The sequence below is a fragment of the Manis javanica genome, chromosome 15 (genome assembly GCF_040802235.1).
Source record: "Manis javanica isolate MJ-LG chromosome 15, MJ_LKY, whole genome shotgun sequence".
Lineage (NCBI taxonomy): Eukaryota > Metazoa > Chordata > Mammalia > Pholidota > Manidae > Manis > Manis javanica.
Window position 1 is genome coordinate 25921403 of NC_133170.1, and position 27534 is coordinate 25948936.

The following is a 27534-nucleotide window of genomic DNA, read 5'->3' on the forward strand; positions in this document are numbered from 1 at the left end:
GTGGGCTGGGTGGTTCTATCTTGGGGCCGTCCTGTGCACTGGGGGCTCTTTTTAACACCCCTTGCCTCTACCCACTAGATGCCAGGTCACACCCCCACCCCACTGTGTCTAGTTTCTGACAAAGAAGCTTCTCTAGACATTGCCAAATGTCCCCTGGAGGGCAGAAGTGCTGAGCTGGAGTCCAGACCCTGCATAATTCTCCACAGTGGCGCAATCTTGTTCCCTGTGCAGGGTGGGGAAGATGAGGCAGCAGGAGCATGAGGCTTATCAGATCCTAAGAGAGGCCCTGGGACTCTTGTTCTCATTTCTTTCTGGATTGATTACTGGATCTGCTGCCCACACCTGAGCTAATGTGAAATATGAAACAAAGACAAGCTTAGGGAAAGATGTCTAAAAATTTATAAAAACATTTATTCATGAGAAAACAAGGAGATTGGCAAACATATTCCAGTGAAAGTGGCTAAACTCCGGTCATTTAAGCTAGGTTAAGAGAAATACCTTACAATATTATAAAGGTCATTTACATATTAAAAGGCCAGAAGACAGGCAAGCATATATTTGACAAGGGGAATGGAGTTGAAGGTCACCCCAAAGATACTCTGCACAGCAGGGACAGAACGGGCAAGGGGCCTTCTAGGGCCTGGGCCTGTGAGTGGACGCTCGGTGGATGGGGGTTGTTTTCTTGGGTGTCTCCTCTTCCATCATCTCTGCTGAAAGCTCTATTCAAAGAATTGGAGGAATAAGAAAAAGCTGAGTCACAAAGATGGTGAAAAATAAATTTCAGAGGAAAATGAGATGGCCCCAGACCATATGGCACAAACAAAACCCAAAGTGCCCAAGAAGGAAGGCAACCTTGGGGGAGGAGAATCTATCTACACAGCAGGACCCCATCCAAACCAGCCTCCCCAGCACACTGTTCCTTTGGGGCAGAGTCTGGGAGGGAGCACTGTACCTTCCTTGCTGGACTCATCACTTGAAAAGACAATTCTGGGTTTCTTTTTTGAAATTCGCTGCTGGGTGTTTGGATGCCGACGGGTAGTCCGGCGGGGCTCAGGTGTGACAAAGTCATTGTCTGAGTCTGCAGACACTGGATGCTGGTGCCGCCTGGAGACTAGTGAAGGTGGAGGCATGAGTCCCCAGAAAGGCCCCTCCACCTGAGGAGGAGTGGCCTGGCCTCTCCACCGTGGGGCGGCCTCACCTACCGGTGGACTGTTTCCTGGCTGATGAGGCAATTCGGCTACTCCCTTGGTCAAGCTCTAGTTCCTCTATTGCATCCAACCCTCTGGTGTGACAGGTCCGAAGCTTCTGCTCAAATTCATCTATTATAGCCTGGTAGGAAAAGGAGATAAAGAGGAGGTCTGGAAATATAGTTATTTCTATGGTTAAAAAGAAACAAGGCCATGAGAGGGTGTGGTGAAACCCTAAATGCATAGTACTCAGGGAGAGAACCCGACATAAGAAGGCTCCATAGCCTGTGACTCCAGCTATGAGACCGTCCATCAGACAAAGGCCACGCAGTGCAGACAGCAGAAATACCAGCGGGTGTGGGGGGCTGAGGGGAGGTGGGAGGCAGGGGTAGCAGGGAGCATTCAGGGCAGGGAAACCACTCTGCGAGATGCTGTGATGGAGGACACAGGTCACTGTCTATCCAACCCACCCACGTGTGAACCCCAATGTAAACGATGGACTCTGGGTTATAATGACATGTCAGTGTAGGTTCATCAACTGTGACTCATGTGCCCTTGGTGGGGGATGTTGATAGGGGAGAGGCTGTGTGTGGGGACGGGGCGCATGGGGGGACTCTCTATACTTCCCATTCAATTTTGCTTTGAACTTAAAACTGCTCTAAAATAAAAAGTCTACAAAAAAAGAAAAGAGAAAACAAACAAAACAAACAGGAGTTGGAGGCAGAGAGATGGTCACTGTGGTTACTTGGTTGCAACCAAGCCGGGAACCGTGAGGCAGTAACAGCGGGCAGCCAGAGAGGCTCAGAACCCACAGAAGGCGCGACCAGTACGGAAGCTAGCAGGGGCTGCGTACCTTGCCCTCGGGCTTGGCCCCACGCTGCAGTTTGCCCACAACCGACAAAAAAGCAGTGAAGACGGACTCATCTGACAGTTTATCGCCAAAGCAGTCAAAATTGTCCAGCATTTTGCGGAGGCCTCGCTCGGTGAGGGGCAGCTGCGACATGCAGTAGGCCAGGTCCCGGTACTGCCGCTCAGTTCTGCAGCCAGGAAGGGCTCCGTGAGGGGCAGCAAGACACAGGAAGCAAAGGTCCCTCCTTCCTCATCAGATGCCCATAACCCCAGGGATGCCCGTGGGGGCTCTTTCCCTGTCAGGGCCCCCCTCTGCCCAAAGATCCTCCATGGGCCAGTGTACCTGGCTGTGCGGAAGCGCTGGCACAGCTTCTCCACCAGGCTCTCGGTCTGCTTGTCCTTGGTGATGTAGGAGAGCAGCTGCCTGCAGGAGGGGGAGATGTGGGCATGTGGTCTCATGGGGCAGCTCCATGCCTTCCACTGAGACCAACCCGTACCCTCCCCTGCACCGGCCTCCTGTCGTCCCCTGAAAGAATCTTCTCTGCCCCGCCTGGGCCTGCCTCACTGCTCCTCCTGCCCCCTCCCATGCCTTGGAGAAGGGCACACTCCCACCCCAGGGAGTCTTTACTGTGAATTGAAATTTCTAACGGAACAGCTGCCACCTAGTGAGTACTGCTATGTGCCTGCCCCCATGTTAGCAACTTTACCTTCGTGAATATTCTCAAGAACTAAGGGGTAAGTATTACTGGCTTTGTCTTATAGAGAAAGGAATAGACACAGAGAAACCAAGTTACTGTGGGAGGCCACAAAGCTAAAAAAGTAGCAGAGGTAGAATTCAATAGAGGTTTTTCTGATTCCTAAGCCTGTGCTGCAGGAAAAATGGGCCCCAAGGCCCAGGAAGCCATACCTCATGATGGTGTGGAAAGGCTCTTCCTCCACCCCTCCCTCAGGGTCTGCCAGGCGGCTGATGATGTCTGGAAGGAGATTATAGATCGCATTGCCCTGTGAGAGAGACTCACGTTAGAGATGAGCTGGCATACTTTCCCTCAGAAGCAAGCCCTAAACTGCCTCTCCGCCTCTCACCTTGTGGGAAAGCTCATTAAAGAAGTTCTTGGCCAGAGCAGCGATCTGTGGCACCGGGTCGATGAGCAGCACGGCCATCTCGCTCACCTGCCCCTTCACCTTCACCATGTCCTTTAGGATCAGGTGGGTCATCACCAGCCCTGCTGTTTTCCGCACTTGCTGAGCTGGGTCCCGGAGGCTGGGAATGGGATCTCAAGTCATTGGGAGGGACCCAGACTGGGGCTACACCCTGATGATGGCAGGAAGGGCCTCAATAGGAATCTATCACCCCTTTTTAATGTGTCATTCTAGAAGCAGTTTAGAAAGCTGTCTAGAGCTGAAAGCTGGGATTGGGGAGAGGCCAAGCTTGCAGCCACAGTTTGCAACAGAGGGATCAATCCCTTTGGGGCCATATTTTGCCAGGGCCTGGATGGGTCAAGTATCAAGTATATGTTCAAGGTAAAGATAATGGAATTAAAGTTTTCATGAATGTCATGCTGACCGAATTCCAGCCTCCCGCAGCTGGCAGGGACTGCTGAAGCACTGGGTGGGATCTCTTACCGAGCATACAGATGAGGCGTCCAGGGGTCCACCAGGTTGGGGAAGCGGATGGCTAGATCCCCAGTAGCAATCATGAGGTTAGACCGGACAATGGGGAGTGAGGACTTTTCTAGCATTGTGAACAGAAGACGAAGCTGGGAGTCACAGAAAGTGGCACTAGGGGCAAGGAGAAGATCATCAGGGAAATCACACCATCCCCAAGCTACTTGAGAAGGCGGTAGCAACCCCAGGGCCTACCTGATCATGCAGAATTTGCCAAGGGCAAGGGAAGCAGCTGCAGAGAGCTCTGGGCTGCTATAGAGGCCAGGGTTGTTGCAGACTTTAAGCAGAAGTGGAACGAAGGCAGCCAGCATCTGTTTGCCTGTTGGAAGAACAACTCCAGTTTGGGGCAGGCGATCTCTGTTGGGGAAAAGGCCACTCAGCTGCTCTCCTTACCATCTAATAGTTCCTTCTCACAGATGCTACGGATTAGCTCAGCTTCGGTGTCATCAGCAGTGGCCCCTACCAGTCCCATCTCCTCCTCCATGGTGGTCTCAGAGCTTGTATTCTAATGGGAAAGAAGCCAGGGATCATGGGTAATCAGAGACTCTTTTAATTCCAGCCTATCTTCATTTTGCGAGAGTGGGATCTGGAGAAAGGCAAACTGCAAAGCTGTTCATAGGCTTGTCCGATGTGTCTGTGAAGAGGAAGGGGTCCTGAATGAAACAAGAAAAGAACTAGGTCTCCTATACTTAAGTTGCCAAAGCATATTCCTATCTCTTCTTAACTCATCCTCATAGAGGCATGCAATTTCCTGTAGACAGTAACCAGACAGATCATGCCATACAGTGGTTCAAGGTCACAGAAGCCAGACCTTATCTCACTGCTGCCAGGCTGTGTGTCTCATCTGTCTGCAAGACACCACTGCCTCTAGTGGACAGAACACGAGGTCTCCCCGCAGGAGGCCAGCAACCAAGGCTGATGGAAAGGGGGTGGGGTGCCTGAACGTTCTCACAAACGCTGCCTTGGGCACAGCCTGTATTGCGTACTGAACTCCCTAACTCCATGCTGTGTATCTGCCCTAAACTTCCCTTCCTGGGGCATCATGATCACTATTCCGTCTCTGTTCTCACTCATCTCTCCCAGAGTAGAGGCGGCAAGAAGGCAGAGCGTCTTCTTCATTTCACTTAATGGTAAAAAAGCAGAGACGCCCAGAAGGAAGTGTGAATGACCTGAGGTCCTGAATCAAATCCATGAAGTGCTGGGACACAAACCCAAATGCCCGGGCACTTCACTCACCTTCTCCTTTGGATCTTTAGTCTTATGCTCCTGTTCCTCCTGAAGCACTCGACGCCTGCAGAGCTCTCCACTCACTGCCTGTTCCAGATGTACCAGCTGCTGCAGGGCCACATCCCCAGCCAGGGACAGCAGGTTCATCAACAGGAAAGTGGGGAGCATGAGGGTGACCTCTGGGGAAGAGGGGGGAAAGAGGGAGGACAAGACAAGATCAAGTCTCACAGGCCCCTACACCCTGTTTTTGCTGACCTCCCCCTTGCTCATGTGCTACACAACGCGTGAAAGAGTAGGAGACAGGTGGTGGTGGTGGTGGCAGTGACTGGCCCAAGCTGAGTGACACAAACAACATGGGCTGTGGGGGTCGGAGCCGCTTTGGGGTGTGGTGCTGGCTGTGGTTTCTGGCCTGGCAGGGAAAGCAGCAGAAACTGGCTGCTGCCTGCTGGTCTCCTAACCCTCTGCCCACTCACTTGGGTCCTCCTGGGTGGGGCTCCGCTCCTCCAGCTTCTCCAGCGCCTGCTGCGCACAGCCCTGCAGTATCTGGCCGCAGATCACCTCGGGGCCCTCTGCCAGCTGGTAAATGAGGGTCACTGCAACCTCTTTGAATGGGATCCAGTGTGGGTCTGGATGGACAAAGCCTTCAGAGGAGAAGGGAGAAGTCACCCACTGCAGACGAAGGAGCCAGTTCTGCCTGAGACCCTTTAAGATAGCTCACCTTTGGTGACCATGTCACGCAGTCGCTCAAACAACCTGTGTTTCTGAGGCAGCCGGAAGGGAGAGTGATGTTTGCCCAGAGAGGGCTGCTAAGAATAGCAAAGCCAGAGGGTGGGTGTCTGTTGAGGGTGGACAGGGAACCACCACCTCCTTAGTTTGGAAGTAACCCTCCCATACCTTTCTGCTGTCGGAGATGTTGGCAATGGTGTGGCACACCTGCTGGGCCAGCCTGTAGTCCTGTGGGAGCTTCTCATCCAGCCCTATGCTCACCAGTGTGTCTAAGTTGCTTTCTACAATTTCTGGTTTCCCTCTAGGGGAAGGAAGCCATAGAGTTAAAGCCAGTCATGGGGAGGACTCTGTGGGGGACAATGCCAAGGGGCCACAGGCACCAGCACCCAACAAAGTGCTCCAAGAGCCGTGGAGGACTGCAGGGCAGCTCTGACAGGGCTGGCCCCTCCAAACCCTTCTGTATCGAACCCCACATTTCTGCTAGGCATGGGGGCTGGAACTTCATGTTATCTTCCACGGAGACAGCTGGCTCGCATGCTGAGCTCAGCTGGCCCGACTGCTACTACTAAAGGAAGGGGAGCACTCTCAGTACCTTTCTTTGCTGAGATCCCACTGCCCGTGTGCGTCTGAGCCTCACCGTGCCATCATCCCAAGAAGCATGACAGAGGAACAGCGCTCCAGAGGAGAGCAGGGCACCTTCTCAGTCGCCCGCTCCCACAACAGTTGGATCACTGCTGGTTTCAATTCATCTTTCTGTACAAACTCACAGACCTGAAGAGGAAAAAGGCCTTAGACTAAAAACTGACAATTCCCTAGACCCTTGGTCCACTTATTGAAGAGAATAGAGAGAATCTGAAGTGGGTAAAAACCACACTCAAGAACGGAAAAGGAAGGAGGCTCAAAATGTGAAAGCAGGCTTTGGGGAGGTGCCTCCACCTCTGCTGCTCTTCTACTTCCAGGCCTGCAAATCTACTCTTGTTAAGATGACATATTGAAACTGACCTTGTTGAGACCTGTGTGGCTCTGTCGTTCTGACTGCATTCTGGAAATCTCTAGGTTCTCCTGCTCTTACCACAGACTCTGTGTGTCTAGAAGGGAAGCCATCATCTTCCCTTTCCTTTTCTTTTTCCAATGGTACCAACACTCTTAGTCACATATGCTTAAAACCTCACAGTCAGCTAGTTTTTTTTTTGACTCATTTAGCCCTACTTATTCTTCCTCTAAAAATATGTCTTCTATTAAGTCAATTCTATAGCGTTTCTTCCCACCCAAGTCTAGTCCCTTGTCACTGCACACTGACAGCACTCTCCAGGGACCCTCCTGTTCCTAGCCTCCTCTCCAACCAATTTATATACTCCTGCTGGATCAGCGTTCCATGCGCCTATTCCATCACGCCACACCTCTGCTCATCACGGAGAAGCAGCTCCCCCTGGCCTCCTGCAGGGCATCCCGCTAGGAGAGCTCAGGTCAGCTCCAGCCAGGCTGTCTTCTTCCCAGGAGGAGAAAACGCGGCTGGTGGTAGTGCTCCTCCTGGTGGAAGCTGGTGGTCAGCACCACCTCCACCTTCTGTCTCCACAATGGAAATGCTTCAAAGCAGATTTGCGTCATGAAAATGCTGGGGTGCCTGCTAATGAGACTCAAGTCCCAGACTCTTGAAAGGCACCCAGAAACCTTCACAACTGAATTCCAACCCACATTCCATCTCTATTGTCTTTTCCACAGAGCAGTTTTAAGCTAGAACACAATCTTTCTCATCTGCCACACAGGCTGAACTTTCTCGGCTATCCATGGAGAATGCTGCTTTTCCTCTGATTCTTTAATCCTATTCATAGAGACCCAACCTAAGTGCCACCTCCTTCAGGAAGCTTTCCTTGACCACCCCACCTCATGTTTTCTCTTTCCCACTTTGGACTTATCAGTGTGACCTATATGGTAAGACTGTATTTTCTGGAGCTCTTACTGCCTGGGTTTCAGTCTCAAACTTTGCACACCTACACTGTAACTAGCCAGGTCCTTTAACCTCTCTGAGCCTCTAGACTCTCATTGTAAAATGCAGACAATGGCATCTCCTCATGGGGTCGCTGTGAGGATTAAACAAGTGAATATGTGCAAAATGCTAAGCTCTGTGCTGGGCATATGGTAAGTGTTCTTATTAACACACTACTACTCGCTACTATAACCGTTTCCTGTGCCTTTCTTCTGGCACTAAGTTGTCTCTCTGCTATGTGGTTCTAGAAATGTTTTGTGTTATTTGGTTACCAACTAAACTGTTGATTCCTTCTAAGTTGGGGACCTTGAAAAGAAACGATCTTATATTTTGTGGCACTGAGTAAATTGCTGAATGTACAGTAATCATTCACTAATACTTGTTGCATGAATAAGAATTAGGAAGTGAGGAGACTTACAATTTCCTCAAGACACTGAATGGTCCCAACTGAGGCATCCACCAGTAGCAAAGAGAGATTATGAATCAAAGCCTGGGCCCTGGCTCTGTGGGAACAGCAGAGGTCAAGGTCATTAAAGGACTGGTAAGTAGAACCTGGCAAACAGATTCTCAGGGCTATCCCACCACAGCGTCACAGAGCTGCAGAGCACACGGGCTTCTGTGGAAGTTAGGCCCCACCCTGCGCCCCACTTCAGACCACCTGCCTATGGGTTCAGAACTTCTCTAGGAGGGAGTCCCCCACACCCCATTCCTTTAGGAGAGCAGATACGTCTCTGTAAGAAGCAACCTCAGAAAAGTCAACAAGACAAGTGCCCACACACCTGGCGGAGTCCCCTTTGGGGCTGAGGTAGAGTTGGCGGTATGCATTAAGCACAGCTTCCCGGATGCCAGGCTCCTTGGACAAGATGAGAGGCAGCATGCGGCGTACCCCAAATAGGGCCTGAGGTACCCCAAATTGGAATACCATCACAAAGAATTCAATCACCTCCTGTACCACTGAGAGGAGACACAAATGTCACCTACCTGCTTAGCAAAACTGCCCCAATATTTAAAGATGGAGCCTTTCTTAAAGTAGCACACTCAAGTGAAGGCTCTCCTTTTCTCTGAAAATGTGGACTCCTCCTATAATGCCTTATCATGAAATACTATGTACATTAAAATATACGCTCCATGGGACTATACAAAGCGAACAAAAATACAGAATCCTTGTCTTTTAAAGGAGCAGACAGGTATCAATATAACATGTACAAGACTGGTTTTTCCAACTACGTACCAGTAGTTGTGTTTTCATACATCATCTTGCTGATGATTCCAATGGCCTCTGTAATCTTCAGAGAGAAGCTGTAGGCATCCTGCAGATACTGGACGAGCATCTCCTGCTTCACCAGTTCATCGCTTCCCCTGGATTTCTCAGGTTCTGACACATTTGGCTTGTCTTTACAGTCCGTCTGTCCTGGGCCCATGTTCCCTGCAGACCCTTGGGGATTCTTCTGTGTGGAAGCTGCTGGCGCTAGGAGTTAGAGAATTACAGAATGGCTTCTGTTCAAGGGTATATGGGGAAATCCAATGACTATAAACATCTCTGGATGTATCTTTTTACAAAAGGAAGGTGTAAAATTTAGAACCTATTCTAAAACATTTTGGTTCATTTCTCAGAAAAGATTCCTCAAGTTCTCTATGGTTTTGGAAATACCCTTTCACACCCAAGGCTCAATCTTTGGCCCTTGGCTGCTTCTGTTCCAGAGCAGAAGCACTGCCACCTCCCCTGGCCTCTTACAGCACCAGGTTCTATTAACCAGGTCAGTATCTGGCATAAAGTAAAAGGGTCATAAATACTACTTCAAATATTTTGTTTGTTCTGAAGAAGGAAAAGGAATTACTTTTGAAGATAGTTCCCAAGAGATGCAGAAAGCTGGTCTCCTCTGGCTCCTCAGGGTCCATATGACTGAAGGGTTCACACTCCTGGAAGAGGCCTGTGGCTTCTCGAGTGAGAATGATTGCCTGCCTGAAAGAACATCAATCTGTCACCAACTCAGCACCCAAGAAGAGTGTCACTGCAGCCTTTTGAAAGGCAGCTTACTTCATAATTCCACCAAGAACCCAGACTTCCTGCTTCAAAGACAAGGAACACTTCTCACACTTTAATTGAGAAGTACCTAGAAAGGGGTGAGCTCAAAACACTTCTATTTCTGAAGTGACAGGCTTTACCAGAGTCTTTCAAAAACTCAAATAATTTAAAAATTATTTTAAATTTACAAAATCACCGACCTACTCCAACCATTGTTTAAAAACTTTGCTAAGTGAAAGTTTGGAAGAAACTTCCAATAACTGGTCAATTTATGGTATAACCATGCAATGGGATTCTATGTAACCATAAAAAATAGCAAGGCAGCTACTCATGTAGAAATATTAAAACACACTGAAATATATAGTTAAGTGAAAAAACCAAGGTGGTAGAACAGTGGGTAGAGAATTCTATCAACTGGGTTCAAAGTTGTGGAGAAAGAACAAATGTCTGACTGCACCTCTATGTTATCTCCAGAGGGATGCTCAGTAAACTAATAGCACCACTACCCTGAGGGGAGGGGAACGAAAGTGGCTGGGAAACAGGTTTGGAAGGGACTTTCCATGCATGTCCTTTCTATAATTTTAAATTCTGTATTAATGTGAATGTATTGGCAAATTTTTAAAAAGTATATTTGTTTAAAAAAAATTAAATTATTTAAACAGTTTTGTTCTAACATATGTTTAAATTTGCAGTTGAAGGCGTCACGGGGATACTAGTGCAGCATGGAGGATATAGCCAATGGTTCTGTAACATCTTCCTATGTTGACAGATAACTGCACTAGTGGGGGAGAGGGTTTAATAATATGGGTAAACTGTTGAACCACTGAGTTGCATATTTGAAACCAATATAAGATTGCATATCAACGATACTTCAATAAAAAAATTTTTTTAAACTTTCAACTGGAAGCAGACATTTCAATTATTAAGCCTTTAACTCTATTGATTGGTAAGGATTTCTGAAAGAGGAAGTGACATCTTTAGCATGAGAAGAAATATTCTTCTAACTGATAGGAGAAAATAGTAGCATGGCTGGAAGCAGAAGCAGCAGTTATAAAACTACAGGCTTCAAGAAACAACAAATCCTGGTGAGAATGTGGAGAAAGGGGAACCCTCCTACACTGTTGGTGGGAATGTTAATTAGTTTAACCATTGTGGAAAGCAATATGGAGGTTCCTCAAAAAACTAAAAATAGAAATACCATTTGATCCAGAAATTCCACTCCTAAGAATTTACCCGAAGAAAACAAGATCTCAGATTCACAAAGACATATGCACCCTTCAGTTTATTGCAGCACAATTTATAATAGCCAAGACATGGAAGCAACCTAAGTGTCCATCAGTAGATGAATGGATAAAGATGTGGTTCATATACACAATGGAATATTATTTAGTCATAAGAAGAAAACAAATCCTACCATTTGCAGCAACATGGATGGAGCTAGAGGGTATTACACTCAGTGAAATAAGCCAGGCGGAGAAAGACAAGTACCAAATGATTTCACTCATTTGTGGAGTATAAGAACAAAGCAAAACTGAAGGAACAAAACCGGCAGACTCACAAGACTCCAAGAAGGGATTAGCAGTTATCAAAGGTAAGGGGTAGGGTAGGGTGGGTGGGGAGGGAGGGAGAAGGGGATTAATGGGCATTATAATAAGCACACAAAATATAGGTAGGTCACGGGAAGGGCATTCTAGCACAGAGAAGACAAGTAATGACTCTATATCATCTTACTATGCTGATGGACAGTGACTGCAATGGGGTGTGTGGGGGATTTGATAATATGGGTGAATGTTGAAACTACAATGTTGCTCATGTGAAACCTTCATAAGATTATATATCAATGATACCTTAATTAAAAAAAAAAGCCAGCCCCAAAGGTTAAACAAGATGCCATTTATGGCATCTGTCTTAAATGGCATACTGTCTTAAAATGACAGTATTATAAAAAAAAAAGAGTGTGGATTAGTCACTGCGAAGGGTTAGGGATGTGAAGGGAAGAGGAGGCAGGTGGGTGTAGATATCAAAGTGCAACATGAGAAATCCTTGTGATGATGACACTGTTCTGTGCCTTGACAGTGGTGATGGATACATGAACCCACACAGGTGATAAAAATGCATAGGACTAATACACTCCACACACACAAATGAGTACAAGTGAAATATGGGGAATATCGGAGTGAGATTGTGGATGGTAGCAATGTCAATAATCTGGTTGTGATATTGAACTATACAGTTCTACAAGATGTTACCACTGAGGGAAACTGGGAAATGGGATCTTTCTGTGTTATTTCTTACAACTGCATGCGAATCTATACTTATCTTAAAATAAAAGGTTAATATAAAAAATAAAAGTAAAAAAAATAAAACTACAGTCTCTCTTTATGCAGCTCAGAGAATTTAGAATTACAAAGCCATTTGAGACCAGATGATCTAATCAGTTTCTTCATTTTACAAATAATGAAAGTTTTTTTTAAACAACATTATACAACTGGAACTGTATAACTGTATTTATATTATAACTCCTTCAAATGAAGGAGAACTTTTGGCTATTTAATTATAATAGTGTTTACATCTAGTTATTTTAGTAGTTTCTTTGAACTTTTATGAAAGTAGAAAAGCAAAGCATGCCTGTTGTGGACTATGTATCCCTTTGGCATGACTCGTGTGTTCAGACCACTCCTCCAGTGAAAACACACCTCATCGGTCTGGAGACAGCATACCCTGAATGCAGTTCATTTTAAAGAAATATCGTTTCTCAAAAGTTGACTCTAAATCTACACAGGCCATTAGAGAATATTCCATTCTCTCACATACTTGTAACTGGCTTTGGCAAGCAACCGGCGGATGCGTCCCTTCACCTCTTCGGCGGTCTCTTTACTAGCAATCTTCTCAGGAACCTCCTCTTCCCCCTGGGGAAGTTTTAGCAGCTGCTGCAGGGTAGACATCAGCTCCGGCAACATAGCTTCCCACTCCTCCTCTGGGTCCAGAGCTGTGGCTTAATGAGAAAGTTTTGCTTAGACTCCTTCACTGGTTTCTCACTGCAGGAAGCAGAATGTCTGGGGCGGATTCCTATACCGTAGCTACTCACAAGCAGCTGCAGTTCGCCTTTGGGCCCTCAGCTCTTGTAATTTTTGGGTTTCCTTCTGCAGTGGTCCAGCAAGGTCAGTATCACTAAGCTACCAAGGTAAAATGGTTATTGGGATCACTAAGTCACATAACTTCATCCTTGTTTTCATATAATTCCTTCTTTTTTTTTTTTTTTTGGATGGACAGAGCCCACTCACCTTGCAGGAAAAGGGATTATTGGCAAGAAAGTTGGCCAGCAGCTGGATGGCATTTTTACACACTAGAACCGACTTGTCTGCAAGACGTCCCACTGCTAAGTTCACCACTGCTTGGAAACGCGTCAAGGGGAGAGCCTATGTGGGGCGGGAAGAGAAGGATCAGCTCACATCCCACATCACCAATCTGCGCAAGACAAATAGTGACAAATACTCTAAATGAGGTACCAACTCACTCTAAAGGAGCTTTTCTATGGGATAAAACAGTTAAGGAGTATTCTTTGTAATGGTTACACAGTACAGTCCTGTGGAGGAGCCTGGCACCCTTGTCCTTGGCAGCAGAAGAGCTTTACTCTTGGTAGTCAACAACCTGAATTCTAGATTCTGCTTTGAGACAGGTATTTTTCTTCAACACTAGAGTCCTCTTTTCTCAGGCCTGGACATAGAGGGGTACCATACATCTTTATTGTGCAGAAGGCTATTCACCTTCTGCTGGACGATTCTGGTGAAGAGCTGCAAAACACGGCTCCGCACGAAGGAGTTGACATCATGGCCATGGGCTTGCAAAGTGTCCAAGAACTGGTCTCTGGTGTCTCGGGCTGCTTCCTCCAGCTGGTCACCATTCAGAACCTGCAGTACCATCTCTGCCATGGCTGCTAGCACAGCATTGCGCATCATGTAATTCTGAGAGACAGTAATAAGACTGGTATGAGCCTCTGCACTCCAATACTAACTCTCCTGTCCCTAAAGAAGAGGCAGGGCTTTAGCTAAGGTTAAGTTTGCTTTTCATAGCTATGACTCTTTCTGGTCAACTGTGTAGGTATTCACCCCTGAGGTCATTGGAAAAAGCTGAATCCCAGAGGGGCTTTGTCTGCTCAGAGGAGAATATAGGAACAAAATAAGCAAGAACCCACAAAGTTTTTCCTTGTTATGACTCACCCAGGTAACCATGGTGGAGGCCAAATGTGCACTCACATCTATCCACCAATACACATTTGAAAAGTACTGATTACCACCTTTCATCGGAGGCCTCAAAGCCTTTGATCCTTATTAATAAAACTTTCTCTCCCACTCTCCTCCCTTTTAGCAACAGAGAGTGAGACACAGAGAAGAGAAATCAGCCCTAGGGTACCCAGCAAATCCACTACAGTTTGGTGGAGAACAGGGTTGGGGTTTTTGTCAGGCCAAGAGCCAGAGAATTGGGTCTCGCACAAGAAGTTAGAGTGAATTAGATGAGCAAGTAGACTATTTTTGTCCTTGATCTTCATGAAGGAGTGCCCTCCATCACCCTGGGAAGCAGCAGGTTAGCACTCTGGGATAAGAGAAAATTGAGAGAGATGGGATGGGTTGACCTGAGCTGAGACAGTTCCTTGTTTGGAGAAAGAAAGGTGAGCCAGAAGGTAAGAAGAGGCTTCATCCTGAAGAACATGGGACTCAGAATCACAGCTGAGTCATTCTTGCCAGACCTAACTGTGGAACTGTTACCTCCCTATCAGATCTGGGTAAGACCAGTGTGATATCAAAAAGGGACTAGCACATGGCTCTTTATTCAGTATACTTTGTTTGCTTCTCTGTGGGAAGGAATTGCCACAGTGATAAGCTTAGACAACTTGACTTCAGCTGAAAACTACCTGCTTGTTAATAAAGAGCCTTTCAACAATGACTTAAAATCTCCTGAAGAAGCTGAGATACCCAGGGGACCACCTACCTCTCCATCCAGATGATCTAGCAAAATGCACATGCTGGACATCAGGATGGCTGGTATGTGCTCTGCTAGTCCTGTCAGGAAGGCTGCAAAGCCCTTTGCCCCTGAAGCATCCCGACTCAGCTCCTGGGGACACTTCTGTCCAATTTCTCTATGCAGAGAAGAAAACAGCCATCAAAAGATAATTTAGTTCCCAGTAAGGGAAGGTAAGACTGGTATCTAAGATCTGAAAGAATCTAGTAAATATATTGCCAATTTTTCTTTATTTTATTCCTGAGAGAAATGAAAATTAGAAACTTAAAAGAAGAGTCACCTTACAATCTCTCCCACTATGCTCTTCATCCCATAGTCAGCTGCCCATTGACTCACGGCTGCCACCAGTACAGGTGCCAGGTGTTCAAAGTGCTGCAGCATCTGGATGATCTTGACGGTGGCACCTGGGGGAGGACCGATGTGAGAACCTGTGGGCAAATGAAAAGGTGGGCCGAGCGGGGGCTGACTTACTGAGCATATGGTTATAACATGCCAAGGCTACACCCAGCAGGTGTGTGAGGGCTTCCCGGGTGGGGCGGTTCCTCTGGTGACCGATGGTGGGGTTCTCCAAGAGGCGGTAGCAGCAGCCGGTAACCAAACTGAGAAGGAAGAGAGGGAGCTGATGAAGCCAGTTGTCCAGACCCCATCATGTGGAGGCCCTGCCTCACTTACTGTCTCTCTCGCTCCCAAAGCCAGGCTCTCCTAGTTTCCTTCATTCTGTCACCTTCTACACCAAGTTGTTTTACTTCACTGACACTAGATAAGTACTCAGTCCTTCAAGATGCCAACTTTCAACAGGTTATGATGTCTATACGAAACCTGAACATATGATAAAAGATAGGTCAAAGTCACCAATGACTTTTCATTATGAATATAACGGTCAATCCAGTCCTCATCCTGACGACCTTCCAGCTGCATCTGACAACAGTTGATCGTCTTTTCTCCTTGAAACACGATCCAAGCTCCCTTCTTAGTTTCTTCAGCTGGTTCCTCTCCTCATCTCATCCTCTTAATGCTGGAGTGTCCCAGGGTGCAGTAGGGATTTCTGCTCTCTTCTAGCCCCACTTACTGATCTAGTAATCTTGTTCAGCTCAAGGCCATAAAGACCACTGACATAAATACACTGTATCCCCAAATGTGAGCCTCAGCCTATATCTCTCTTGGACTCAGGGTTTGTACATTTACCAGCCGAACCTGACATTACTTGGACGTCTAATAAGCACCCCAAACTTTCTATGTCCAAAAGAGAAACTCTTCTTGTCCCCTCAAAAGACACCCCCAAGGCCCCCCCAATATTTCAGTTACTGGCAACTTCGTTTTTCTAAATACCGAGGCTAAAACCCTGGTGAGTTGTTCTTGACTGTCTTCTCCCTCAGACCTCACACACGCCTGTCGGCTCACCTCAAAAACTACAGAATCTACCTGCTTCTCTCCATATCTACCGCCGCTCTTTGTTTGAAGCTATCATCACTTTCTGTCTAAATTACTACATAGCCTCCTAACTCCTAACTCCACTTTCCTCCTTTGCCTCCAGTGTGTTTCAACACAACAGCCAGATGACCTTGGCAAAGTGCAAGTCAGACCACCTCACTGAGAACACACCAAAGTCACCATGGTGGCCTGCGAGGATGGCCCCCACCACCCCTCAGCCCACAGAGCCTAGCCCTCTCACCCTTGCCCAGGGCCCGTCTCTCTGGCCTCACTGCTATTACTTGTATAGGCTGAGTGTACTCCCTCCTCCAGCTTTTTGCCCCTGCTGTTCCCTTTCCCTGCTCTTCCTCTTCCTCCAGATATTCTCATGGCCTGCGTTACCCCCTCTTGGTCTCTGCTCTAATGTCACCACTTCAAAGAGGCCTTGGGCCTTGCTGGAACAGTTATTTAAAATCACAACCCTCTCTCATCAAACTCATCCTTTCCTCTATTTCTCTCCACAGCCATGAACTACAAAACATACTATGTATTTTACTTATTTTAAATGGGCATTAAAGATGGGAAATTTGCAGCAGTTTCTAACATTTATTATGGACTTCCTAACAGCTCAATGTCATGAGTACACTTCTATGTATCACAGAAAGAAGTGAAGCATGAAACAAAGTATTGAAAGGCACACCAGCAACAGAGCCCACGTTCCTCACAGCTCAGTATTATTTGTAGCCACTGTAACTACCCACCTGACAAACTCCTCTTCAATGACCGAGTGGTTCCACAGGTGACGAATGTCCAACTGCAGGAGCTGCGTTAAAAGCTGAAGAACTGGTTGCCTCTCTTCTTCCCAGTCAAAGCCGTGGGCTGCCTTGGCACGGGCTCTCTTGCCCTAATAAAGGATCATGTATATGTTTAAGGAAACAAAGAGGGTCAGGATCTGCTAGTCTGAATGCCCGAACTATCCACTGTGGAGACTGGGTAGAAGGTAACTCAAAAGTAGGACAGGTTCCAAAAAGACAGGTGCTGCTTGTCAGGGGGTATGCTGTGATACTTTCAAAGAGTTCCTCAAAAACCCTCAGTCAGGACAGAAAGGATTCCCAGAATCTCTGGATACCCTTCTTTCTCTTCAGTTCTCCTATCTCACCAGGCCCCCAGTGTAAGTGAGCCAGCAGCTCTGAATTACCTTCCCACCCAGGTCCAGGTCCACGAGACTCGTCTGGCTGCTCATAGCCTCAAAGGATTCCAGGAGGCGTATCAGCGCATAGCAGTTCATTTTAAGGGCATTTAGGTGGGCGTGTCTATCTGATCTACTCAAAGCTGTGTCATCCAGGATAGCTGGAAGCTCCTGGGAATGGCGGGATACCACTGCAAGGGGCACAATCTGGAGTCAGTTTCATTTGTTTTCCTCATCTATTCCCAACTTCAAACCATCCTGCACTTGCAGCCATCAGATTACCAAAGATCTGTGTTTCATCTCTCAGTGGCCACAACACAAGCTAAGTCCTTTGGGACCCCTGACCCAGCTACCCTGAACACACCCTGTCCCTACTCTCTCACTCCAGTTACCATAATTTTTCCCTAGCAACTGGAACAATCACCTCTATTAAAGAGTAGAGGCGATTCAAAAGTAGGAAGAATTTCTTGTTGGTATGCCCTTACAGTGAACACACATAACTCTGTATTGCTCACCAAGATTACAGACCTTCATAGGTCAGAGGCTCCCGGGCTTAGCCAAACCAACTGAATCACAACAGCCTTGATATCATCATGTGGCTGATCAAAAGCAGGAAGCAGTAAACAAACAAACACCTTCCACCCCTCCCCTTGGCCCATAAACACCTTTGATCAGGAATTCCAGAGTATCTTCCTTGAGGCCAGGATCTATACTTCGAAAGTGACTATGAGGGAAAGAAAGTGTAGGGGTGAGACAGGAACCTGCTGAGCTCATCCTGACAGATCAGTTCAACCTGAAGAATCTAATACCAAAAAATACATGTGAGATCACAAACTGAGTAAATATGGTGTCAAGCTGGGGTAAATGCTCATTAGTAGAGATATTAGCACCCAGAACCATTTATCAGTGAACCGATTAATTTGGCATTTCAGGATTAACATGCAAAGTTAGGTCCAACAACTTTTTTTAAAGCACCAGCTGGGTACTTTACTTACTGCAGAATGCTGTAGATGGTATCAAAGTGCTCTAGCATAGCCAGCGGCCCCTGAGCTTGGAAGGCAGCCTGAAATGCTACAAAGATGAAAGGAACTGATTAATACAGAAGAAGGGTTTTTTTTTTTTGTAAATTCTATTCACGGCAGAAAATCAATTACTTTTATTGGTAGAAACACAGATGGAGACAGTTCATTTCAATGTAACCTATTACAATACTATCTTACATTTAGTTCTGTTTTACAACTACAGACTGACTTGAGTTTCATCGTATCTCTGATCTAGATAAAGTAGATGGTATTTACGCCTATTTGATGGGAAAAGAAATTAGTTGTCATTTGTCCACTGTAGTTAGTAGTGAATACAAACTCAGGATCTTCCCAAGTGGCAAAAACAGCACACAGCTCTTGTACTTTTCACACAGATGTTAACATCTATCACCAGAGTACAAGAATCTATTCTAAACCAAGAAATTAACATCAATTAATTTAATGCTGCTAACTAATCCACAGGCCTTATCTGAATTTTGCAGTTCTATTTATGTCCCATTTCTGGTCCAGGATCCCACAGTGTATTTCATTGTCATGTCTCCTTGGCCTCCTCCAATCTTCCATGATCTTGATATTTTTGAAGTATACTAGCCAATTATTCTGTAGAATGTCTCTCAATTTGGGTTTGTCTGATATTATTTGCTCATGATTAGATTGAGGTCACGCATTTTTTACAAGGTTATTGTAGAAGGTCCTTCAAATGCACCATTCCCAGAAATACAGGATGTCAATGTTTTATTAACTAGTGATGTTATGTTTGATTACTTGGAAGTGTTTGCCAGCAGTGTCCACTGTAAAGTTCCTGTTTCCTCTTTTGCAATAAATAAGTATCTTGTGGGGAGACACTTTGAAAGTATGTAAACATTCTGTTTCTCATCACATTTTACCTGTTATAACTCCTGCTGCAGTACTGAGTAAATGGTGATTTTTCTATCTCCATCATTCCTTTTACACTTACTAATCGGAATGCCATGTAAGAAATGAGTTATCCCTTTCCCTTGAATTTGAATTTACTTATTCAATTGTTTATTTATGTCTCAATGGACTCCTGGATATTTCTTTTATTCTGCTTCAATCCATTCCTATTATTATTTATTTTGTTGCTCAAAATGTCCCACACTTGACCACGGGGCTCCTTCAACTTGGCCTATGTCCTTTTGACATGCCCCCCTCACTTCTGCCCTCTCACTTTCTCATACCACAGGATGTTTTAGGCTCATCTTGTGCTTTTCGTAGCCTGGTCCTGAAATCAACCATTTTAAACAGTCCTGGTTTCTTTTATGGAAGAATGCTATTTATACCCAAGTTCTACACACTAGTTGGGCTTGCTGTTATTGGAACATCAATAGCTTTTAGGCCCTCTCAGCAGAGAACAGTAGTATATAAATGTATATACACTACCCAATCTATTTTCATCTCTGTGTATATATGAAAAACCTGGGTACATTTACATATTTGCTCAGTCTTAGTATACACATAAAGCACTTTCAGAATTGCTTACCACATTTCTGTAAAAACTATTTACCAACCAGCTTACAATAACTTATGTAAAGTTCTTTCATATAGAGTAAAAAAACATTGTTTTTCAGTTACTTAGATTAGTTCTTTTCTTCCCCACTCCTTAGTGTGTAAGTACACTTGTAATGTACTAGTTACTACTTCTATTACATTTTGAAAACACAGCAAGAGTCTTTTGATTCTCAAATTCAGTGCTCTTTTCATCCTGATTGTACTGCTTCCATATAAAAGCTTCAGTATCAAGGAGAGTAGAGTGGAGGTATATCTTAAAACAGGAGTGGCAAGGCAGGATGTGAGTTAGACAATTTTTGAATCAAGTTTACACTTAGCTCCTTCTATGGATGGGGAGGGAAAGAATTCCCCTGCATCCTTCATGTCTGCAATATCATGTTGGTTTGCCTGGGAAGTAAAGCTAGAATCTTGTACTCCGTTATCACTGCTGGCATTGACCTGATTCATTATAGGTCCAACGTTGCCTGATCCTCTGATTTTTAACAAGCTGTTTTATTCTGCCAATTCCTACTGACTCCCTAACACTATACTCATAGCATGTTCTCCTTTTTATACTTTTTCTCATCCTTTGCTTCTTTTCATTTAGCAGATGACTGCTTCCTACTTTACAAAAAAGAGAGAGAGAGAGAAAGATGCCAGTTCACTCCAGGCAATTATTTCACACCTTTCCTCTGCTCATAACACCGAGACCCTCTTCTCCAACTCACCCTCAGTTAAAAGGCTTCGCCTGCTATCTCACTGTGAACACAGCATTGGAGACGAGAACTCCCAACTGCCCTCTCTGTAGTTCCCTGCACTGCCTGCATCTGTACCCATAAACTTGGCCTTCTCTTTTGCTGCTGCAGATAAACTGTCCCTGCTTTAATAATCCCCACAACCAGATCACGTGCTTCCTTACCTACCTACTACAGGATACTCCTAGAGCTATCCTCCACCCTGGCACCACTTTCCCTCTTTGATCATTCCCACTCAGCCTATATACATGTAATGCAGCCCATCTTACCCAAAAAACCCTCCCTTGACTGTAACTGCCCTCTAGCTTCCACCCTATTTCTCTGCTATTCCTTAGAGCAAATTAACCACAAATGTAGCTAAACTCACCATCTCTAGTCTCCTCCAATTTTCTCATAAACCTAGTCCAGTCAGGCTTTTGCCACCACCATTCCTCTGAAACAGCTCTCATCAGTTACCAGCAACTGCTACATCACTACTAAGTCCAGTAATTAATTTCTAAGTCCCTGCCTCTAAATGTTGGAACATCTATGGTTTCATGTCTTCAAATTGCTTTTCTTCTCTATCTGCACTACACTGAATCTCATGGCTTTAAATGTACTCTACATACTAATTATTAAATCCCAAAAGCGTGTTTAGCTAGTACCTCTCCCCTGAACTGCCAATCATATAACCCAGTCTAAAGCTGCCCCTCCCCTCTTTTACCCCATCTCAGCAAATGACAACTCCCTTCTTCTAGCTGCACAAGTCAAAACACCTTCTAATCATTTTAGATTCTTCTTTCTCTAACCCCACAAATCCAATCCAATCCAAAAACAATCCTGGTGGCTTTACTTTAAAAATATATTCAAAATCTAACCTTTTTTGGTCATCCCCACTGTTTTCACTTGGTATACGCCTGGGTGTTAGTATGTTAGTCTCTTAATGCCTTTGCTTCTCCCTCGTCCCCTACAGTCTCCTCTCAACACAGCAGACAGTGATACTTTCAAAACATCAGGCTATGCTATTCCTGTGCTTAGAACCCAATGGCTTTCAAACTCACTCACACTGAAGCTAAAGTCTTTACCATGACCTACAAGACCCCAGATCAGTGCTTCTCTAACTTAAATGTGGATCCAAATTACCCAGGGATCTTCTTAAAAAACAGATTTCCTGACACAGTAGTTTTGTGCTGGGTCTCCATTCTGCATTTCTAAATCATGATACTAATGCTGCTGGTCTGAACACTTGAGGAGCGAGACTCCAGAATAATCTACATCACTTCCCGTTTGACCTCTATTTTTTCCATCCAAATCCATAGGCTTAGAATGCCCTTCCTTGAGGTTCTGCATAGCTCACTTCCTCACTTTTAAGGTCTCTGCTCAAATGTGAGCAATCAGTAGGCTTTCTCTCATCATCCCACATAAACTGCCAGTTTCTACTCTGTCTCACCTTATCCTTTTTATTTTGATTTTTTTCCTTGGCACTTCCGACCATCCGATGTACTTCATTTTTATATACTACTTGTTGAGAGCCTTGAGAGAAAGAATTTTGTCATACTATGTTCTGTTTACTGCTGTATTCCCATACCAAGAACAGCATCTGGCACATAGCGTATCATCAGTAAATACTTGAACAAATTAAATGATTTGATCTTGTATATTTGTAGCAGACTTGTATTTAGGGTTCTAAATATCAAAAGTAATGCAATTGTGATAAAAGGAGCTTAAAGAGTGATCATCCATAAAGGCCATATACAAGAAACCCACAGCCAACATCATAGTTAGTAGAGAAAAGCTGAAAGCTTTTCCTCTAAAATCAGGAATGAGACAAGTATGTCCACTCTCACCACTTTTATTCAACACAGTACTGGAGATCCTAGCCACGGCAATCAGACAAAACAAAGAGACAATAAAGGCATCCAAATTGGTCAGGAATATGTTGAACTGTCAATATTTGCAGATGACATATTATACACAGAAAACCCTAAAGACTCCACCAAAAAACTACTAGAACTAATAACTGAATTCAGCAAAGTTGCAGGATACAAAATTAATACATAGAAATCTGTTGCAACAATGAACTAGCAGAAAGAAAAATCAGGAAAACCACCTTTTTTTACAATTGCATCAAAAAGAGTAAATACCTACGAATACACCTAACCAAGGTGAAAGAACTATATCCTGAAAACTACACGACATGAGAGAAATGAAAGAAGACACCAATATATGGAAAACTATCCCATGCTCATGGATAGGAAGAATTAATATTGTCAGAATGGCCATCCTGCCCACAGCAATTTACCGATTCAATGCAATCCCTATCAAAATACCAACAGCATTTGTCAATGACCTAGAACAAATAATTCTAAAATTCATGTGGAACCACAAAAGACCCCAAACAGCTAAAGCAATCCTGAGAAAGAACCAAGCTGGGGAGATTATGCTTCCTGACTTCAAACTGTACTACAAAGCCACAGTAATCAAAACAGTACAGTACTGGCACAAGAATAGACCCATAGATCAGTGGAACAGAATAGAGGGCCCAGATATAAACCCACACATATATGGCCATTAATATATGATAAAGGAGCCATGCATATACAATGGGGAAAAGACAGCCTCTTCAACAACTGGTGTTGGGAAAACTGGACAACTACATGTAAGAGAATGAAACTGGTTTATTGTCTAACTCCATACACAAAAGTAAACTCAAAATGGATGAAAGACCTGAATGTAAGTTATAAAACCATAAAACTCTTGGAAGAAAATGTAGGCAAAAATCTCTTGAAATATAAGTATGAGCAATTTTTTTCCTAGACACATCTCCTCAGGTAAGGGAAACAAAATAAAAAATGAACAAGTGGGCCTACATCAAACTAAAAAAGCTTTTGTACAGCAAAGGACACCATCAGCAGAACAAAAAGGCAACCCACAGTAGGGGAGAATGTATTTGTAAATGACTCATCTGTGAAGGGATTAACATCCAAACTATATAAAGAATTCATATACCTCAACACCCAAAAAAAAAATAACCCAATTAAAAAAGTGGGCATAGGACCTCAGCAGTAATTTCTCCAAAGAAGAAATACAAATGGCCAACAGGCACATGAAAAGATGCTCCACATCACTAATAATCAGGGAAATGCAAATCAAAACCACAATGAGATATCACCTCACACCAGTTAGAATGGCCGTTATCCAAAAGACAAGAAGTAACAAATGTTGGCGAGGATGTGGAGAAATGGGAACCCTCTTACAACGTTGGTGGGAATGCAAACTGGTGCAACTGCTGTGGGAAGCAGTATAAAAGTTCCTCAAAAAACTAAAAATAGAAATACCATTCAATCCAGTAATTCCACTTCTAGGAATTTACCTGAAGAAAACAAAATCCCTGATTTGAAAAGATATATGCACCCCTATGTTTATCGCTGCACTATTTATAATAGCCAAGATATGGAAGCAACCTAAGTGTCCATCAGTAGATGAATGGATAAAGAAGATGTGGTATACACAATGGAATATTATTCAGCCATTAAAAAAAAATCCTGCCATTTGCAACAATATGGATGAAACTGGAGGGTATTATGCTCAGTGAAATAAGCCAGGTGGAGAAAGACAAATACCATATGATTTCACTTATTTGTGGAATATAAAAAACCAAGGAAACCAGAAAGAACAAAACAACAGTAGATTCGTAGACACTGAGAAGTGACTAGTGGTTACCAAGGGGAAGGGGCTGGGGTAGGGGCCACAATATTTCGCAATTACAATATAAGTTGTCACAGGGATGGTAGTATAGCACAGAGAATACAGTCAATGATTCTGTAACATCTTTCTATGTTGATAGACAGTAACTGCAGTAGAGAGGGTGAGGAAGTAATAATATGGGTAACTGCTGAACCACTGTGTTGTACGTCTGAAACCAATATATGACTGCATATCAAAGATACTTCAATTAAAAACACTAAAACCAGTCTCTTAAAAAAAAGTGATCATTTATTTAAAAAAAAAAGTATTATAATAACCATGGAACAATTTGCTATAATTTGTCCAATTGGTGATCCACATATCCACACATTATGGAGAGAAGAGTCTAGTATAGATACTACTGTTTAGCCACCCGCCAGTCAACCTCCATGCTCCCCCTTCTTCTTTGCTTCCCAAATGGTGATATGCCTAGGTTTAGGGAGGCTCTTAGGTAATCATCGTCTTGATCAATTTAGTCAATCTGAGTAATTCCATTTCCCTTACCAGTAATAACCAGTTAGGGAAACAGGCATGTGATCCAACTTGGACTAGGTCTGTTGGGAGACTTGTGGTCAAATTTTGAAAAAAGAAAGAAGAAAATTAAAAGCACAAGTTAGGAAATCGTCTTTGCCATCTCTGGACGCAAGAGCAAGGAGCTACCAACTGGCAACCATGATGGGAAGGGCAAGAGAAGACAAGCTGGAGTGAAATTATCAAGCTGACTCATTATCTAACCCTTCTTGTTGTAGAAGATAATAAATGAAGTAGGTTATTATCCCTATCTATACAGAGGAGAAAACCTTTACAGAGGCACAGAAAGAATTAAGTAGCTTGTTTGTCCAAGGTCAGAGTGGTAAAGCCAGGATTCAAATTCAGGCAGCTTTGCTCCAATGTCTTAATTTCTATTCTATGTACCTCTCCAAAGCCACCTAACAGATACAAGATCATTTCTAATAAGTAAAGTGACATTATGGGGTCTTTTTGATAATGTATAAACTGTCTTGGTCATCTACAGGTTTCAATGGGTAACTGCATTGTAAATATATTGTACAGTGGTGCAGGTGTACATACATATTATGTTTTGCACACTCTTGGAAACAAGAGACAAGACTCTAAAGGTGTTACCTGAAACAGGTCAGGTCAAGTCCCAGACATATGAGAAAGCTATCTTCTATAACTCTTAAATCCACCAAGGCTTAATCTGGGCATATAAGACATAAAGATCTAATACAATTCTTTCCTAAAGAGTAACCATATATATACCAAGACTGTTCATTGACTAGTCAAGAGAAGGTGGTCAGTGAGTATACCCTGTGTAATGCATCTCATACAATGCTAGAGGGAGAAAACAGTGGCAAATAGGAAAGACATGTTCCTTGCCCTCAGGGAGCTTAGTAGTGTAGTGGAACAGACAATATAATTACACAAGGGATGGTTGTTTTGAAGTGCTAGGCACAGCAGCAGCTATGGAGTCTTACCTCTAAGCTGTGGTGCAAGATGTCTGATGGACAGTACCTCTTGCACAACATACTGATTCACTCCTCCACTTTTCAACAATTCTTCTGGGGATAAAGGCAGTTGGAACTCATACACCTGGGGAGACATCGTTCTCCCTCTGGCTCACAGGACTGGAAGCCAAACAGCAAACAGGTCAGTCTCTGAGGCCTGTCTTTTTTACCTCGTTATTTAGCTATTATTATTCCCCCCTCTAAAAAATAAAGCTTTTTAGTCTTACATCAAGATCAAGCTGATTAACATTATCATACAGATGTGATATCAACTATAGTCTAGAATCTCATTCTAGTCTTGACTCTGCCATTTGGCCAGGTCACTTAACCCCCGGAGCCTCATCTGTAAAACAGGGTCACTAATTTCTGATTACAAATTGTTCTGAGGACCAAATGAGTCAAGGGTATGAAAGTGTTTAAGGAACTGTGAAGTGGCATATCAATGAATTAAGTTAGCGTAATTTTTTTCATTTTTACGGGCAAAGCTTAAGTACTGAGAGACTCTCTCTCCCAAGCTGGAATAGTGACCCAGCAAGGGCAAGCGGGTTTCCTAGCTCCAGAATGGGAGAGCATTAACACGTATTGTTTACCCTGTGCCAGGTTCTGTTAGGCTATTTGAATATATCACATCTGATGTAATTCTCCAAATGCCAGTCTCACAGAGTGCATAGTAATATAAATCTATTTAGATTAGGAAACTGAGGCTAAGAAAGGTTAAGCGATTTGCCCAAATTCCGCTGCCGATCTGTCGACTGTTTCCGTACCTCAAAAATGTACCCATTAGACCTCCCTGTCCCTCCCACGCTGCCTAATACCGCGTCAACTGCCCCGTATCCGATTTTCCCAGCCTTTCATTCCCCGCTCCCCATTAACAGCACACCTTTACAGTTCACCCGCCGTTCCTCCGACTCCGGTTTTGGGGCTGAAATGAAAGAAAAAAATACGGAGCGTACAATACACACCGATCAGCGAGGCAGCGCTCAAACGGGCAAGGAAATCTGCCAATGCCGGGAAGGCGGAGGCAAAAACCCGCCTAGGGACCAGGCGCCGCGCGGCGCAAACTTGGGAGTTCAAATCTCAACGGCTGCAAGGGGACCAATCGTGACGCTTACTGGAGAGACCGGCCAGTCATAGCCCAGGAACAGGGCCGCGCCGCCGGGAGGGGCGGGGACTCGACTTAGGCCCCGCCCCACTCGTCGTCGCTGCCTCCTTCCCTACGAGGTCCTCCTTGGCTGGCTGCGAGGAGGCCCTGGCAGTGCCCGGGCAGTAGTGCCCCGGGGTAGTGACCCATTCAGTCACCCCCAGGACAGGAGGCAAGTCCAGGCCGGGAATGAGAAGGCTCAGGCTCTAACCCAGGTTCCGCCATCTCTGCGTGACGCCCAGCAGGTCACTGCACTGAGCCTCAGCTTTCTTCCCCTGCAGAAGAGGGGTAATAAAAAACAGCTACAGAGCAAAACCGCTGTGAGGCACAGAGAAAAGAAGCTTTTGGCTCCAGGTTCTGGGACTTCATCTCTCTTACAGTTGAGGGATGCCCAAGGAAACAGGAAAGGTTGAATTTTCTTGAAATTCAGTTTCAGAGCGCCCTCGAAAATGAAACGAGCTCCCTAGTTCTTCCGGCGCTAACTTCCGGCACACAAACCGGAAGGAGTCTGGCAGAGTCGGGTTGGGTGGGTGCATTAAGGCCTCAGTGCACCGGGACCCGGAGGGC

The 27534-nt window shown here is 44.9% G+C and overlaps 1 protein-coding gene and 1 non-coding gene across 7 annotated transcripts; both read right to left on the reverse strand.

Annotated features, from left to right (window-relative positions):
* Positions 1-391: 391 nt before the first annotated feature.
* NCAPD2 (non-SMC condensin I complex subunit D2) lies at positions 392-27457 on the reverse strand. 6 transcript variants are annotated; one of them, XM_017645950.3, is made up of 34 exons: positions 27346-27457; positions 26939-27242; positions 26707-26748; positions 25797-25946; positions 18281-18356; positions 17951-18009; positions 17295-17476; positions 16858-17000; positions 15158-15285; positions 14967-15090; positions 14657-14804; positions 13435-13632; positions 12952-13086; positions 12756-12843; positions 12482-12662; positions 9480-9604; positions 8873-9109; positions 8421-8595; positions 8060-8144; positions 6292-6425; positions 5823-5955; positions 5647-5734; positions 5402-5569; positions 4938-5107; positions 4095-4206; positions 3897-4020; positions 3660-3815; positions 3120-3297; positions 2944-3038; positions 2380-2460; positions 2041-2224; positions 1203-1329; positions 953-1111; positions 392-719 (listed from the first exon to the last, which is right to left on the reverse strand). In XM_017645950.3, the coding sequence occupies exons 4-34, from the start codon at positions 25921-25923 to the stop codon at positions 634-636; spliced, it is 4206 nt and encodes a 1401-aa protein (XP_017501439.3). In that variant the 5' UTR covers positions 25924-25946; positions 26707-26748; positions 26939-27242; positions 27346-27457; the 3' UTR covers positions 392-633. The 6 variants fall into 6 exon arrangements, 5 of the variants coding, with proteins under 5 accessions (XP_017501439.3, XP_017501440.3, XP_017501443.3 ...); XM_017645951.3 differs by lacking the exon at positions 26707-26748 and having other exon boundaries at positions 26789-27242; XM_017645954.3 differs by having other exon boundaries at positions 12482-12656; positions 26707-27242.
* Positions 17554-17885, reverse strand: LOC118970676 (small nucleolar RNA U85). The gene has a single exon (XR_005058730.1). It is a non-coding gene; the product is annotated as a small nucleolar RNA U85 (small nucleolar RNA).
* Positions 27458-27534: the final 77 nt, after the last annotated feature.